Source organism: Perissodus microlepis, chromosome 3 (genome assembly GCF_051167445.1).
Source record: "Perissodus microlepis isolate ML-2025 ecotype Zambia chromosome 3, ASM5116744v1, whole genome shotgun sequence".
NCBI classification, from domain to species: domain Eukaryota; kingdom Metazoa; phylum Chordata; class Actinopteri; order Cichliformes; family Cichlidae; genus Perissodus; species Perissodus microlepis.
The window spans coordinates 36,495,893-36,511,764 of record NC_140463.1 but is presented as its reverse complement, the minus strand read 5'-3'; the positions used below and the strand labels follow the sequence as shown (position 1 = coordinate 36,511,764).

The 15,872-nt window shown below is 41.4% G+C and overlaps 1 protein-coding gene across 7 annotated transcripts in view; it reads left to right on the top strand.

The window, feature by feature from the left end:
- LOC146391372 (adhesion G protein-coupled receptor L3) overlaps nt 1-14,580 on the top strand; it is a 253,907-nt gene extending 239,327 nt beyond the window's left edge. For 2 of the 7 annotated variants that reach the window (XM_084924260.1, XM_084924259.1), the window contains 4 exons: nt 3,515-3,611; nt 8,174-8,299; nt 10,419-10,436; nt 11,693-14,580. In XM_084924260.1, the coding sequence (XP_084780386.1) occupies nt 3,515-3,611; nt 8,174-8,299; nt 10,419-10,436; nt 11,693-12,642 (1,191 nt within the window). In that variant the 3' untranslated portion in view covers nt 12,643-14,580. Of the gene's footprint in view, nt 1-3,514; nt 3,612-8,173; nt 8,300-10,418; nt 10,471-11,692 lie in introns of all 7 variants that reach the window. The other 5 variants (XM_084924264.1, XM_084924262.1, XM_084924261.1 and 2 more) reach the window with 5 other exon arrangements.
- Nucleotides 14,581-15,872: the final 1,292 nt, after the last annotated feature.

Sequence of the window (15,872 nt, the reverse complement as noted above, 5' to 3'; positions counted from 1 at the left end):
GGGGCGGATTTAGGCTGCGCGTCAGTACAGTGACGTTGAGGAAAGTACTGGCTTCAGCTTTGTGGGGAATTTGTTCATGCTTACAAATTCAAATTTGACTGTCTATGCCAGGGTTTGTAAATTCGGTGCATAGATGGTAAGTCTCCTTGTAAAGTAAATTGTTAATGGATTCCACCCACGTTGACGTGAAGTATAGGATGAATTGGCGCGATACGCCGTAACTGAACATCATATCCATATCCCAAAGAGTGCGATTTCTTCCAGTGTTCAATTATAAATAGTCCTTAGAGTCAAGCGTGCAGTGGCAACCCACGGTACAAGCTGGATTCCGCACACAGATCAAAGCGTTTAATTATACACAGTGGTTAGACAAGATGGCTCTAACCTCATGCTCAGTCACTTTATATGAGCGAGACAGGAATGGAAACACTCAGAAAGATGTGGTTGTTTATTGCTAACTCCGAGGCTTCGGAATGAATGTGTAATCAGCAGAGCACATTCGAACCCGTCGGCTATGAATGGTTCAAGTTTTTGTCTGTCCAAAAAAAAGGAGAAGAAGAAGAAATGGCACTGTCATTTTCAACCCATCTGTGTCCCTTAGGTCTGGGGACAGAATCGTGTGCAATATGATAATGAGATCAGCTGTGTCAGTATATGTTGCTGTTTGAATATGTGAGCGATGTGTCATCTCGGCTCGAAACAGACGCCAATTGATGATGTGAAAAATGCTTTAAGCTTTTATAAATAAAAACATGCCCTCGGTTTAAATGTCACACTGCGATGGGGAAGCTCAGCGAGAGATTAGGTGAGGTATAGTGACAGCTGCTCCAATTTTAGTTAAAGCCGGAGTAGGAAGAAATATAGAAAAGGTGGAAGAAAGCAATTTAGCATATGAAAAAAGACAGCCAGCGTGCTGAGTAACTTTCCCTTTTATTTTAAGTCCTCCTACCTACATTTTGAGCATGTGGAGGTATATATGTTTAAATCTAAAAATGCTTCATGTGGGGTTTGAACTCTGTGCTTAACCAGTTGCACTATTGTGCTCTAGCTCCCATTACAGGAGGATAGTTTTCTCTGAGATAAGCGGTCCCGAACATATTTTGAGCCACAGACCGGTTTAATGTCAGACAATATTTTCATGGATCAGCCTTTAAGGTGTAAATACAACAAAATAAAATGATACGACCAAGACAAAAACTGTGATATTTTGTAAATATGATAAGAAACGCGAATTCACTGTGTGATTCCGTAACTTTATTAGCAGTGTCCTCCTGAAATGCGCCAACAACATTGAGAGTAACATCCTCCTCTCTGCCCCTTAATGCTCTCTGGTCGCTATGATAACGCGTAAATATTTCTTTCAAAATAAGACACACAACTACAACACGGGGAAAGACCCAGGAAAACCGAGTTAAAGATAAAAACCCTGAAAACCATAAATTTCACACCTGAGCCTCAACTCGGCCCGTGGGTTGGGGACCACTGTCTTAGACCTTTTGAATTGCATTGTGCTAAAGGTTTATCATAGACTTTTTCAGTTTATAATGCCAAAAACACACTTAACACACTTAATTTGAAACCTATAGGCAGTGTCTTCATTTCACACAGTTAAAGATCCATATACAGTGTCAGGGATTTGAACCAGCCTTCCATTTATGGTTACACAATGAGTCTGTATTTAAAAATATTTTCCATCACTTATGAAAATCAAGAATTCACCATGGGTAAAATTGAAGGACTGAGTGAATAATCAAACCAAATTAAAACTTTAGCCAGATTGCATTTAGTACCCAAATTATTTTTAAGTGAACCTTAATAAGCTCTGCTTTAACTGGAAACGGTTCCACACACAAGTCTAGTAATAGTAGTAAATCATCAAAATGAACAAGATTCATTTAATTAAAAATTTGCAGTCGGCCGCATCGATTAGTTAGATTTATAGGGTTAGGGCCCTGTAACTCACATCCAGTCACAGGTCCCCTAAGGGAAGTGCAGATGGAGGCTTGACTTGTTATTGGTGCACTGGTGAAGGGGTGAACCAGTGATGGGGTAAAGGCTGCAGTAAAAGCAGACAGATGAAAGGCGTAATGTTGTTAAACTCGATGAATGGATTACTGGGAGGATAATTTCCTCTTGAGAAGTCTGGCTAACTTGGAGTCTTGTTTAAAATGTATTATATACAGATGTGACAGATTAAAGGAAAAACCCATGACCCTTGAAATCCGTTGGTCTAATAAGTATGAAAACTATGTTAACTGAATTTTTAACCTTCAGCTAAAAAATTCTCAAAACAATCAATCCCGTGTCTGGGAATTTCAGGGTCATTTAGACCACTTTTTTCACCAGCAATGTTAAAGCAGAAGGGGGTTCATTCTCCCCAGGAGAGTTTCACACATGCACATAATCAATACCAAGGTGCATTGAAGCTGTTCTGGCCACATGTGGTGGAAAAACTCCTTACTAAGGCTCCAATAACACAGACCTAGAGACCGTTTGGCAACTCCAACATGCCCTTGTGCATTCTTTGGTAGCTACTAGATTGCCAGTGTCACCTATAATTTGCACAGAGGACACGGACAGAGTGGAAATTGCTCACCTTCAAAGTAAAGGCCGTGCCTCAGTGCTGCAACCAACACGGATCAGAAGGTGGACCTTTTATTTTAAAGACGAACAGTCTTAGTTTCTGGTTTGCGTCACACTTTTAACAGTTTTGCTGTCGCTCAGTGAGCGGTTGGCAAGTGTCTGCACACAAGTTGGCGATTTCCATAAAAGACGCCAACTACAGGTAACTGTAGCAATCTGCCAACAACCAAAGCAATCGCAAGGAGGTTTTTCGTGTAGCATCAAACATCTCTTTGTGGCCAATTTCACCTGCTGCAACCAGCTGCCAACTGATCGAGGATTACATATTTTTTTCATATGTTGCCACGGGGTTACCAAACAGCCTTTATCCCTTTTTTCCCTACATTTGACAACCAAGCCTTGTTTCGGCCTGGTTAAGTATGCCATCACAAATGTATATTTTTCACAACAACAATTTTTTTATACTTTAATCAGAAAACTCTCAAATGTTCTGCACACAGGATAGAAAGGACTCTTTTCTATGGTTAGATACACTCCCTTAGCTTGTGCAATAGCCCACGGGACTGTGATAATTAACCAGGATGAACTCTGTTGGATTGAGCCCTTCCCAACCCAAGATACAGACTCAAGAGAGCTTGACTGATGACTGTATTATTGATTTAACCTATCACAGTGCTAATGCTCATTTTTAATTGGAGGTTACTTATCCCTACAGCTGACATGTTTCAGGGTTAAATACTAGATTCGAAAGCCGATAGCATCTCTTTTTCTTCATATTTGAGCCGTTATTGAGCTGTGAAGAATATGAGTGCACGCTTGAGGAAATATGCTGAAAGCCTGAGACTTTTCACTCGTCCTCCATGTGCAGACTTCAATTTTTTTTCCCCAGAGTGAATATTTTTATAAGGTGAAATGTTATTTTTCTCCGCAGAGCCGCATCCGTCGAATGTGGAACGACACGGTCAGAAAACAGTCCGAGTCCTCTTTTATGACCGGGGACATCAACAGCTCTGCATCGCTCAACAGAGGTATTTGTTTCCGCAGCACATCTTTTCTTGAGTGATTCAATACACCAGCCTTCAACTCAGAATTTATGACTGTGACTGAGAAACTTTTTTCTTTTTTTTCTCTCTCTCTCACAAAAGCAACGCTATTTTTCTCAAATTGCGTTTGGACTTGCATTCCTCTTAATAATGACACGAGGGCTTTGCAGAATTAAAAGCCTCTTTAAAGCTTTCAGCTGCAAACCTCAATCCAGCCGTAAAAAGTCAAGGCAAATCACTCATTTCACAGCAATTTTCCTCACATACTGCAAAATAATTAAAAACGCCAAGTGAAATATGCATCTCCCCCACCCTACTTGGCTGTTAATTATTACCAAATACCACAGCAAGGTTTACAATGTAAGAAATCACGAAAATGAAAACTCCTGCCAATAGAGCTGCAAATTCTTACCTGTTCAAGTGACAGATTGAAAGGATAAATGCTTCACCGCTGCAGAAAATTGTTTATTATGTCTTATTTTGAAGTACAAACCAACCGTTTTCTATCGTTTTGTTAGGAAAAGTAACACTAAATAGATTAGGTGGTAGAGAGAATAGCAGGCTCTAGGTAAATCATGCATTTCATCACATTTAATTCATTTGATGAGTGTGCAATAAAGGATATATTGAACACCCCACCCATTATGCCTGTAAAAGCCTTGAATGAGAAACCAGGAAAAGTGCTTACTGAAAAACCTAAAAATCAATTGGCTGGGAGCTTCTCTCATATATATGTGAGTAAAGAGTTTCCATATAATTCATTGACAGACAGAGTAAACTTTGGAGTCTCTCATGTTAACGGGAGCAAATGCTGCGCTCGCTGGCATCCCTCCCCGACATCTCTTGACGCGAGTGCCACACCGCTCACTCTCTAAATTCGCTCTGGGCGTCTGCTCGCATAGACGTTAATGCACACTTACAATGATGGATTAATGTTCGACACGGGGAGGAAGTGTCATGATCTCAATAATTAGGTGCTCGGCTTAGCACCATCAACAGACGCAGCTTTTATCAATAGTGGGGAGGCTTAAACGGGGCAGGACTGAAAGAAAAGCCTGCATGGATCTCCTGTAAATATATGTTAAAATAAAAAGAGGTAAAAATTATACGTTCATTTCAATCCCCCCGGCCTTCTCACAAGGCTGGATCTGATTGAGAAAACACTCACATGAGCTGAAGAGCATGCTGGGAAGTGTGTTCTTCCATCCCACGTGTTATAAGAAACAGATGCAAATAGAATTTGCACTTCTCCGAGGCTGCGCCCGTGTTGTTATTAAGGAATTATATGTTGAGGAGCGAATATTCCTAGCTTCTTTTGTGCTCCGTATTCTTCTTCCCCCCGAAACTCCTCGTGTTTGAGAGAGTGAGCCTGCAGCTGACGCTCTCACTGTGATCATCTCGAGAGCGGAGTCATGCAATCATCTTGATAGCTTTGCATGTTCAATTTATCCCAGCATTCAAGATTATTTCTGCACAATCAGTGTGATTCTTTCTTTTTTGGGGGGGGGAGGGGGGGCAAATTGTCCAATTCAAACACAGGCACAGTCAGTGGGGGATCTGTCATTGGGAGAATTCAAGAGGGGGGCTGGTGTTTATGGAATACTCTGTAATTAGGGCAAGCAGCAACAGCAACATCAAATTACAGGTTTTTTTCTTGTTTTAAAAATCTAAACAACATCCTGATTCCCAGGCAAAATGATAACGTGGCTAATTAATCCTCAAAAAAGTAGGAATAATGCTGAAAGATGAGACCAACGCAGTGGCACTATAGTGCTTTTAAATTTCATTAAGCATAGTCTTTAGACATAAAAAGTACAAGTGCAATTAGAACGCCATAAAAAAAAAGAAGTCTAACTTTTAAGAGGAAGGGGAGAGTCACGGGGTACTATAAAAACCTTTCCCCAGTGGTGTGACAGATTCAGAGCGTTGGAAAAAGAACAGTACACTCTGCCGGAGGATCTAATTGCGGTGTACTCGCACCTCAGATAAAAGATGTTTACCCGCTCTGGCACAGTGCATACAGGAGGCGCGCGCATGTAACACCCTCACAAGTCTTAAATTCGGCTCCTTTTAAAATAATAGCCTCATACGTTGACGGGGAGAGAGAAGGGGAAAAAAAGAAAATCAACGACTTGTAAACAGGAAATGAATGCGCCTGAGAAATATTTTCAGCATACTTGATATCCCGCATAATGTATTCAGACACTTGGATTTTTTTTTTTTTAACCATCAGCTACTGTAAGAAAAACAAACATTACTGAATTTTCAGCATTCGTGTTTGAGATTGCAGCCTTCAAATCTGCAGCTAATCACCGGGCTCAGACTGTGAAGGTTGCTTTGGTGCGGTAGTATGTGGATGGGAAACTGATGAGTCATTTGGGCCAGATCCTGGCAGCAAGAATCTGAAGACAAGCGCTGCATAAATAGAAAATGAGCCTCTGTTCTGTTTCCGTGGAAGAGGCGAGGCTGATGCAAAGTAATGACCGTCTTCACTATAGAGAGGACATATCGCTTCATTCAAAGGTTATTTCGGCAACTGCGCAAAGAGAATGAGCAAGTATTGAACTTTGCTCTTTGGAGAAAAGGAAATATTAGACCACTTCATCTCATAAGATTGGCAATGCCAGAAGTAATAATAATGGTGCAGGCCCCGGCTGTTGGTAGGCTTCCTTCGTACTGCTGCACCTGTCAAGCTTCCCATTTTCACACAGCATGCAATTTACAGCGCTAATAGTCAGGGCTCTGCCTCTTGAAATTCTTTTTTTTTTTTAAGGTAGACAAAAGCAGGGCTATCATTTCTTTTCAGCAGCAGTCAACTTCATTTCCAATGCTATGTCAGAGAGTGTAAACTTCCCGCAATTGAGCACAACAGCAGAGCTGAGGCGCTAAAGTAGCTAAACTCAGGCCAAACTTCCACACAGGCAGGACAACAACAACAAAGCTGTGAATAGATCTTATTTTTAACTAGCGTTGTAACAATTTCCCAAATCCATGGTTCCGTTTATACCCAGGCTTATTTTTTTGTTGTGTTTTTAAGTGCGTGAAAAAGGGAGAGAATTCTTTTTATAATTTTTTTAAACCACAGGCTCGATGATGTTTGGATCATTATTTTCCAGTTCAATATTTACCTGAAGGGTCTTTAAAAATTTAAACACACGTAAGCGTTTCAGGCATCCTTGGTCGTGCATTTCATTCACTTTAAACAGAGCAGAGTTCTTGCATTGTTGAACTGAATTGTGGATCTGATGCTTCGCTTTGCTTGTGATGAGTTGATAAAAGTTCATGTATATAACGCTTACTGCTAATTGAAGCTGCTACCTGCTCTTGGTGAGTGACATAGGTTTGGGTAGTACATGTTAGGGAGAAACTGGGACTGTTGTGGAGGGCCCACCGATAAGCTTATAAAGTTTAAATTAATATCGAGCAGCTGATTTCAGCTTATTGGTGCATCCACAACAGTCCCAGTATCTCAAATTGGGAAAACTAATTGCCCACCCCTGTATTGGAATGTCACCCAGTCTGGAATGTCCGCCAGCGACCAATGCTCAACTTGAAAGCAATGCGGGATGAGTGAATCACTCCCTGTCTGGATGCTCCTTTATAGTTCAACAATGCTAATTAGCTTAAGTATCACGAGAACATGGCTAATTAGCATATCATGAGTCCAAATTCCTAGGCCACATCCTTCAGAGGACCTGGCCTTCGCGGTCTGCGTGGCCTGTGTGATCTCTTGATTAATCGAGCAGATATTTGAAGTTTACACAGCTACATTCTCACCTGAAAATATCTTAAAAGTTCATTTTGTGACCCAGAAAGAGTAATAAAACTAAGTAGCTGCCGCCATTGTTGGAAACTGGAATTGGCTGGGCCGCGCTATTAATTCTGGGATAGGTTGGGCCATGAAGGATACACCCGACCCATCCTTCAAATCCAGGGAAACGAAGGACGCATTTGTTGGCCGCATTTGGAGCAGCCTTCAAATTGGGACAGGCTTCGTCTCCTAGCTCTGACGTAATCGGCCTTCAAATGCGGCCTCTGAAGGATCCGGCCTAGGAGTTGGGACACACCTATGACATTCCTAACATTAATATTGGGGGTAAAAAAAGTATTTAGTAATGCAGTTTCCTAAAACACCCTTAGACAGGTGCGTGCCCTCTGTATTTACTGTGTTGTCCTGTTTGAGTTCAGAGACATACCAATACCTGTGCTGTGTTGGCCATGTCAGTTCTCCTTTGGAAAGCTTACCTGTATACTGCCTGAATGTGGAGCACAAAAAAGGCCTTAAAGCTAATGGCCGACATTAACGGTACAATTAATACACTTTCCATTAGCCGCGTCAGTTCTGCCACTTTCATGTAGCAAAACCTCCCTCACATTAATGACCATATGATCATTTGGATGTTAATGGCTGTCACTGCTCAGCTGCATCTGCCCAACTGATATGTATGTTCTCTCTGTTTCTGTCTATATCTCAATTTATCTACCCACCTACCTTTTTCCTGTCTCCTTTTTTCCTGTCTCACTCTGTCTTTCTCTGGCTGCTCCAGGGGCTATGGCTAACCATCTTATACCTAATGCACTCCTACGTCCTCATGGCACTAACAATCCCTATAATACATTGCTTGGGGAATCGGCAGTCTATAACAACCCTCTGGGCATGTACAACACACAAGGTGTGCAAGCTTCTTTCATTCTTTAACATTGTGGCTAGGGCAGTGTTATTTTTTTTTTCATGTCTGAGCCTGGAGGTACTCTAGGGGGCACATCTTTGTTCCCATCCCAAAACAAAAAGCAACTTTATGATTGGACTATTAAAAGTAATGCACTAAGCTGAAATCCCAGCAGTCGCCCTTGAGAGTTTTAACAGCGCTTTAATTTAGAAACAAAAAAAAACAAAAAAACAACAACAACACTGCCCTTGCTGTCTTTGTGTTAGCTTTGAACAAGCTATAGCTTTATCATAAAAATCCTACAGGTTTGTTTTGCTGTGGGATTTTTCAGTGGTGTTGCATCTTGGCTTGTGTTCAGAGCCGTGCTATTCGGTTACATAAGTTGCACTCACTCGTGGCTGTTTGGGCAAACACACAGTGTAAAAATGAGGAAATCCTCTGAAATCAAGAGTAGGCGCCCATAGGGAGCCAGATACAACACCAGTCATTTATTTTAAATGTGCTCCTGTGTTGTCAGTGAAGCTCGTGTGTGCTTTGTCTTTTGTCTCAATGTTTTCTTGGGTTTTTTTTGTTTTAGTTTTTAGCATTGCATTCTCGTGAGCGCCGCTGTTAGATTCTCAGACACTGTTGTTTTGTGATAAATGTCGCTGAAGCAAGCAAGAATTTAAAAATGCAAATCGCCGGTGCTACATAACAGAGAGCGGTTTGAAGGAAAAATACAGAGGTTACAGTTCATCTGTTTCTTTAGCTGTAATTTACGGTGGCCCTGAGAGGCCAAATGGACTGCAACCTAGGAAAACACCAGCAATAAGAAAAACGCTGCAAAAGCACACAAAACACAACGGAAATAGGAAAAGCAGAAATAGGAAAAATGAAAACGGAAAAAACAGATTTCCAAAAGCACAAGGGAAGTGTTTCTGGGAAGACAAAAACCCGACGGACCAGTTGCAAGAACCAAAATATGCTAAGCATTGCGCTGGGTGACACTTAAAAGAAGTGGAGGATCTATCGGTTTTATGAGGAAAGAAAAGATGAGAGGTAAGTGTGTTAGCCTAACTATTAGCCTAAAAATCAGCCATCAGCATTACATGAATCATGAGAACAAAACACACCTAGCATGTTTTGGTTCCTGCAACTGGTCCGTTGGGTTATTGTCTCCCCAGAAACACTTCTCTTGTGATTTTGGAAATCTGTTTTTTCCTATTTCCGTTTTTCTTTTTTCTATTTCTGTTGTGTTTTGTGTGCTTTTGCAGTGTTTTTCTTATTGCTAGTGTTTTCTTAAGTTGAAGTCCATTTGGCCTCTCAGGGCCACCGTAGAAATAGCTATCTAGCACTTTATTTCAAACTTGGTAACTGTCATAATTACTCATTCATATGTTCAAATGTAGATTTTCAAGTCAACATAGATTCAGTCTACTTATTGTGATTTAAAAAAACAAAACAAAATACATTTTCAGAATGGCAGATATTAAAGCATTCCAAGTATTAGAGCTGGGTATTACAAACCGGCAAGCTATCGTGGGTCAATATGACTATCGAAATGCTATTTTATTTTCTCTCTGCAGAGCTATTCCAGCTCTCAGCAACTCAATATGTGTTTGCTGTAACTTTGCGAGTCTGTAAAACTGGGAAAACTCGAGTAAAACTCAAGTTAAAAAACAACAACAACAACAAAAAAACCTCAGAGCTTTGATCAGCGGATAATTTATGTATGAAATACAAAGTGCTTGCATTGGAGGTTGTGATGGAGGGCTATGACTCACTTACACTGCCATAGATGAGGAAGAGTAAGACTGCTAATGCATCAAAAGATTTATTTGACACTAAAGTACCGTATCCGTGTTTTACCCAAGGATTCCATCTTTTTTTCTCTTTCTTTCTCTCTCTCTCTTGCTATACATATATATATATATATATATTTGTTTGTTATGAGATATGTTCAGGTTCTTTGTGTGGGTGCACAGAATTTGCATGAGGGTTAAAACAATCTATTGCATTGCAGAAACATTTTCTTGATGCGTCATCAGCATACTATATGTGCGTTTTCCTCTTTCTACCTGTCACTGTTATGCTTACTGTGTTTTCTTTTCTTCTTTCCTTTCCCTCATGCTGTCCCTAAAAGAGCCCTACAGAGAGACAAGTATGGGAGTCAAACTAAACATTGCTTATCAAATGTAATTGACTTTGGCTTTGCTTTCTTTTCACTCGATGCTGACAAAGGGGTAATGAAAACAACGTCATTCCCTTTGGAAGCAATACAATTCTCTTTGTGACAAAGGCCCCTCACCTTGACAAGAATGCCAGTTAAATTGGTTTGAATCGCATCCCGAGTTCCACTGCTTACAGACATTTGCACTACTTGGTGTAGTTTAAAAAAAGACAAGAGAGAGACTTCTTCCACTCACATGTCCTAGGCCTATTTGATATCACAGCCTGAATAAGTGAAGCCAGTTACAGCTAACATTACGATTCACCTCAACGCTTGAAAAGGCACGTCGATATAAATTGATCTGTGATCAATCATTTTTTAGAACGCCGTGCCTTTGTTCGTGCACCTTTTATTTGATTATACCAAAAACGTACATTGATATATATTTAGATTTTTTTATGAGGCTAATTTCCTTCTTAGAAGTCTGAGACGTGCATCTTGTCAAATTTTCAAGAGGTCAGACTGCGAGCTTGACACTTTAACGAGCTGGATGGCCTTGTCTGAGGTAGTTTGAATTATCTTCAAATATATGCTTTGATGTTGATAGCATGGACTTGGCTAACTGATAAAGCTATGAAAGCTTCATGTCCATGCAACAGAAAGAACAGAAAGCCTCCTTCCTTCCAGTGTGGCTTTACTTTGAAGTATCAGTTATGTTCACATTGATAAAACATATCAATATATACACACCCCGCCTATGCATTTTTACAATGTTGTTTCTAAATGCTCACATGGGACAATATGGTTGGGATCCAAATTCTACAACTGGTGTTCCGGTTTGTGTTTCACTTTTAAGAGTTAATTGCATGGCTTCGATGTGTCCGTTGTCTCTGCCTGCACGCGTTTTGTGCTTTTGTGCCGTGCTCGAAGTTTGGTGCTGTCTGGTATCGCACATGTATCAATGTCTTCATCACTGCCATCATTTAATTGTTAATTTTCATGAAAATGAAGTAAGTCTTGGTATTGAATACAGTTTTTAAAAGAAGGTAAGTGTGAGCTCATAGGATTTACTGTAAACTGTGTGCTTTAATTAAAAATGCTAATCCAGGCCTTTACGTCCGAGTGCATTTCATAGAACTGGGAGGGTTGGGGATTTGATGGCTGCTGATAAAAACAGCATTTATGTCTCACAAGAGTTCACTGTTCTCATTCAGCTACTATATCCCTACTCATCTTTGTCATTCCAGAGGGAATCCTGAACAATGCCCGGGATACAAGTGTCATGGATACTCTACCACTGAATGGTAACCATGGCAACAGTTATAGCATTGCTAGCGCTGAGTACATGAGTGACTGCGTCCAGATCATTGATCGGGGCTATAACCACAAGGAGACGACCCTGGAAAAGAAGATCCTAAAAGAGCTCACCTCCAATTACATCCCCTCCTACCTCAACAATTCCCACGAGCGCTCAAGCGAGCAGAATCGGAACCTCATGAATAAGCTGGTCAATAATGTTAGCAATGGCGGCAAGGACGGCGGTTACGGGATGGGCTTGGGCGTAGGGATGGGCATGAATGTCGCGCTGGGCCTTGATGACCATTCCACCTTTGTCCCCCACCACGACGAAGGCCTCGGTTTGGAGTTGATACGCGAGGAGTCGAACGCCCCGCTGCTGCCGCAGAGGCCGCCCCCATCCCTGCAGGCGGTGGACAACCTTCACAATCACCTCCACCAGTCGGCACCCCCACCCCTGCCGCTGCCGCACCACCCCTTCTCGTCCGCCAGCGCTTCCTCCTCGTCTCGAAGGAGGATCCCCCAGGAGAACAGCGAAAGCTTCTTCCCTTTACTCACCAACGAGCACACTGAGGACGAAGGCTCGTCGCCCAGCCACAGCCACCAGAGAGACTCCCTCTACACCAGCATGCCCATGCTGCCCGGCCTGCCCGACGTGTCCGGAGAATCGGCAGACGGCTCCAAGGAGGGCGGCGACGCCAAGAGCCCGGAGGCCAGCTCGGACGACGTTTACTACAAAAGCATGCCCAACTTGGGCTCACGTAACCACCTCCATCAGCTGCATTCCTACTACCAGCTAGGGCGGGGCAGTAGTGATGGCTTCATTGTTCCCCCCAACAGAGAGGATCTATCTCCAGAAGAGGCCCAGCAGGAGCCCTCGCACCTAGTCACCAGCCTATAGGCCCGAACCCCCTCCCACCCGTGCCCATTGTATTCTCGCAGTCCTCTACTCTTCCCCCGTGTGCCCTTGGTCCATCAGTCGTTGGAAGTGGTAGCCTTTATTCTCTTTATTCTGTGTCCCGAAGACTGAGGCGGAGGAAGGAACTGTACCCTCGCTGTTACCGACAATAAGCAGGATAATAATTGCTACGAATGCGGTGGTGGGGGGCGTCGTCGGCAGTTAATATGTGACTCTATTTAGTTAGACACTGCAGAAGGTTGATGTTGTGCCCCCTCTCCTCCACTCGTCGCCCCCCAACCCACACACCGAACACCCAACAACACCACATCCACCCCATCCCCGCCCCCTCCCAAACCCTGTGTGGTTTGCTGTGTTTTGTCTCGTTGTGAAAAGAGACAATTACTCACACAGGATTTTTAGTTCTCAGAGATATAGTGTTGACAGTCTACAGGAACTGCATACCCCTAAAGTCTGAAACTGAAGACTTCACCAGAATTAAAACGAAACAAAAAACAAAAAAAAGACTATTTTATTATACTTCTGTATCTATATTGACTTTTTGAGAGATTTTCTTCCTCTTTGGTGAGTTGCAGCACATTTTGTTTGCTGAAGTGTCCCTTCAATGAAAAAAAGAGACAAAAACCACACATATACGCACACACAGATACATTTTGGACAGTTACCATAAAGGAATTATTGATTGTATGCTTTTAAGCATAACTGTTCTTTTTTTTTTTTTTGTTGTTTGTTTGTTTTTTGTTTCTTTCTTTGATTTTACTGTAATTCCAGTTGTTAAAAGAGGGAGAAAAAAACTAATAAGAGAATTGCGAGATATTTCTATGTAACTGTACAGATAACTAGCATTGCACATAATAGTATGCTTTTTTTCCCGTTCCAAGCGAACCCTTTTGTCTCTGTAAATGTAGTGATTAAGAGCAATTTTGTTCTCTTGTGCTGGCCCTTCTGGGCTTTTGGTACCAGTCTGTTTTTTTTTTCTTTCTCTTTTATCACTTTCTGAGAAATGACCATCGAAATAGGAGCAAAATTACACAAAAAATACTACAAGAACACACTTATCGTGCCGCATTTTCGTGAACCGTATTCACCTTTCTTTTTCAGGTCTGTTTTTCTTTTTTAATTATTATTTTCGCCTGGTTCGTTTTCTCTTTCCTTTTCTTTTTTTTTTTTACTGTGTAGATAGCAGAGCTCTGATTCACAGATTGTCAAGGAGACAGAATCAGTCCAATTTAATCACGAGGTGTCCCTCAGAAGGTTTATAGTGCATCCTGCATCTATATTGGCATTCAGAAAACACTTGTGCTTCTCAGAAAGAGAACAAATTGAACCTTGATGAGCACTAGACACTTGTGCAAAAAAAAAGAAAGAAAGATGGCTGTTTTACTTATTAAAGAAAGAGCTTTTGAAGTGAGAAAAACTGGAAGTGTTTTTCTTTTTCTTCCTCAAGGAGAAAATCTATTTATTTATTTGTTAAATAAACAGTAATAAAGGATGGGAGCAAGTTTAGCAGCAAAAAGACGTTTTTCTTATTGGCTATAATTATGGCTTCTTATTTATTCTTTTTTTTTTTGTATTGGTTTCCGAGTTGAATGACCTCATAACTAATATTTGTTGTAACAGTGAAACTTGTTTGCCAACAAATAAATTACTGATTAAGATTTATCATGTAGCTATGACAAAAGTGCTGGTGTTTTGTCTGAGTCCCGGGACACTTTTGTATGGATAACAGCCGAAGACCTCCAAATAACGGAACGATCGAGTCTTTTCTTACTTCTGAGTTCGTATTCGTCATTAGCCCTCTGTCCATTTTAGTGCCAAGTCAGTTTTGGCCCCGGCAACAGTGGATGTGCTCTGTATGCTCTGGTCTGCTTTATAATAGAAGCAGTGGTTTCATAAGCTGTAATAAACATTTCAATATCATTGCTGTTGTAACCAATGGATTCTTTACAGATACGGTGTGCTTGATGTGATATTGATAAGCTGCGCTGGAGTTGTGTGAGTAAAGTGGACCGCAGACCGCTTGAAAACAAGTGAGCAGCCTTACCTCTGAGTAACAGTAGCAACTGAAGGCAGTCGATGTTTATACACATATTGGACAGGATTTGTTGGTTGGACTTTACTAAGAGCTTTTTTGTATTAAAAAAGAAACAAAAAGGCAAAAAACCCTTAATGACCGTCTAGTCAACCTTAGCTTGTTTTATATTTGATTTTAAAGGTTAAGCAACTCTTACCTGAACTTGTGGCATTATTATGAGATCATAGAGCAGAGTGACATCTGTGAGATCACACGTAGAGACAATTAAGTCCCACTGAAAACCTGAAAACTGAGCATTTAATGAGATAAAGGTGGATACTGAGGCAGTAGGACATTAGGTAATGGCAGGATGCTTACATGTGCGTTGATGACTCATGCACTCACTTTGATAGGTACACCTTGCTTTTATCGATTCAAAGCCCCTTTTTTGCCTTCAGTGCTGCCTTAATTCTTCATGCCACAGATTCAGCAAGCTGCTAGAAACCTTTCTCAGAGTTTTTAGCCCATATTGACACAATAGCATCACACAGTTGCTGCAGATATGTTTGCCGAACATCCATCACACCAGTCTTTCATTTCAACACATCCCAAAGATGCTCTATTCCATTGGAGTACAGGGAACTTATTGTTCTGATCATGAAACCAGTTTAATTTGACATGGTGTGTTATCCTGCTGGAAGCAGCCATCATGCAGCTATAGGTACACTGTGTTCATAAAGGCATGGACATGGCAACAGTCAGGTAGGCTGTGGCATTTAAATAAATCTCAGCTGATACTTTGGAGCCCAAAGTGCAGAGAAAATATCCCCCACACCGTTACACCACCAACAACCTGAAACACTGATACGTAGCAGGATGGGTCCATGCTTTCATGCTGTTTACACCAAATTCTGACTCTGGGACTCTTCAGACCAGGCATTGTTAATTTTGGTGAGCTTGTGTGAATTGTAGCCTCTTTTTCCTCGTCTTAACTGATAGGAGAGGCAGACAGTGCGGTCTTCTGCAGCTGTAGCTAATCTGCTTCAGGGTTCGATGTTTTTGTGCTTTCAGAAATGCTCCTCTGCATACCTTGGTTCTAACATGTGGTTACTTGAGTTACTGTTGTCTTTCTCTCCGCTCAAAGCAGTCTGGCCAGTCTCCTCTGATCACTGAGATCAAAATGTTTTTTTCACTGGAT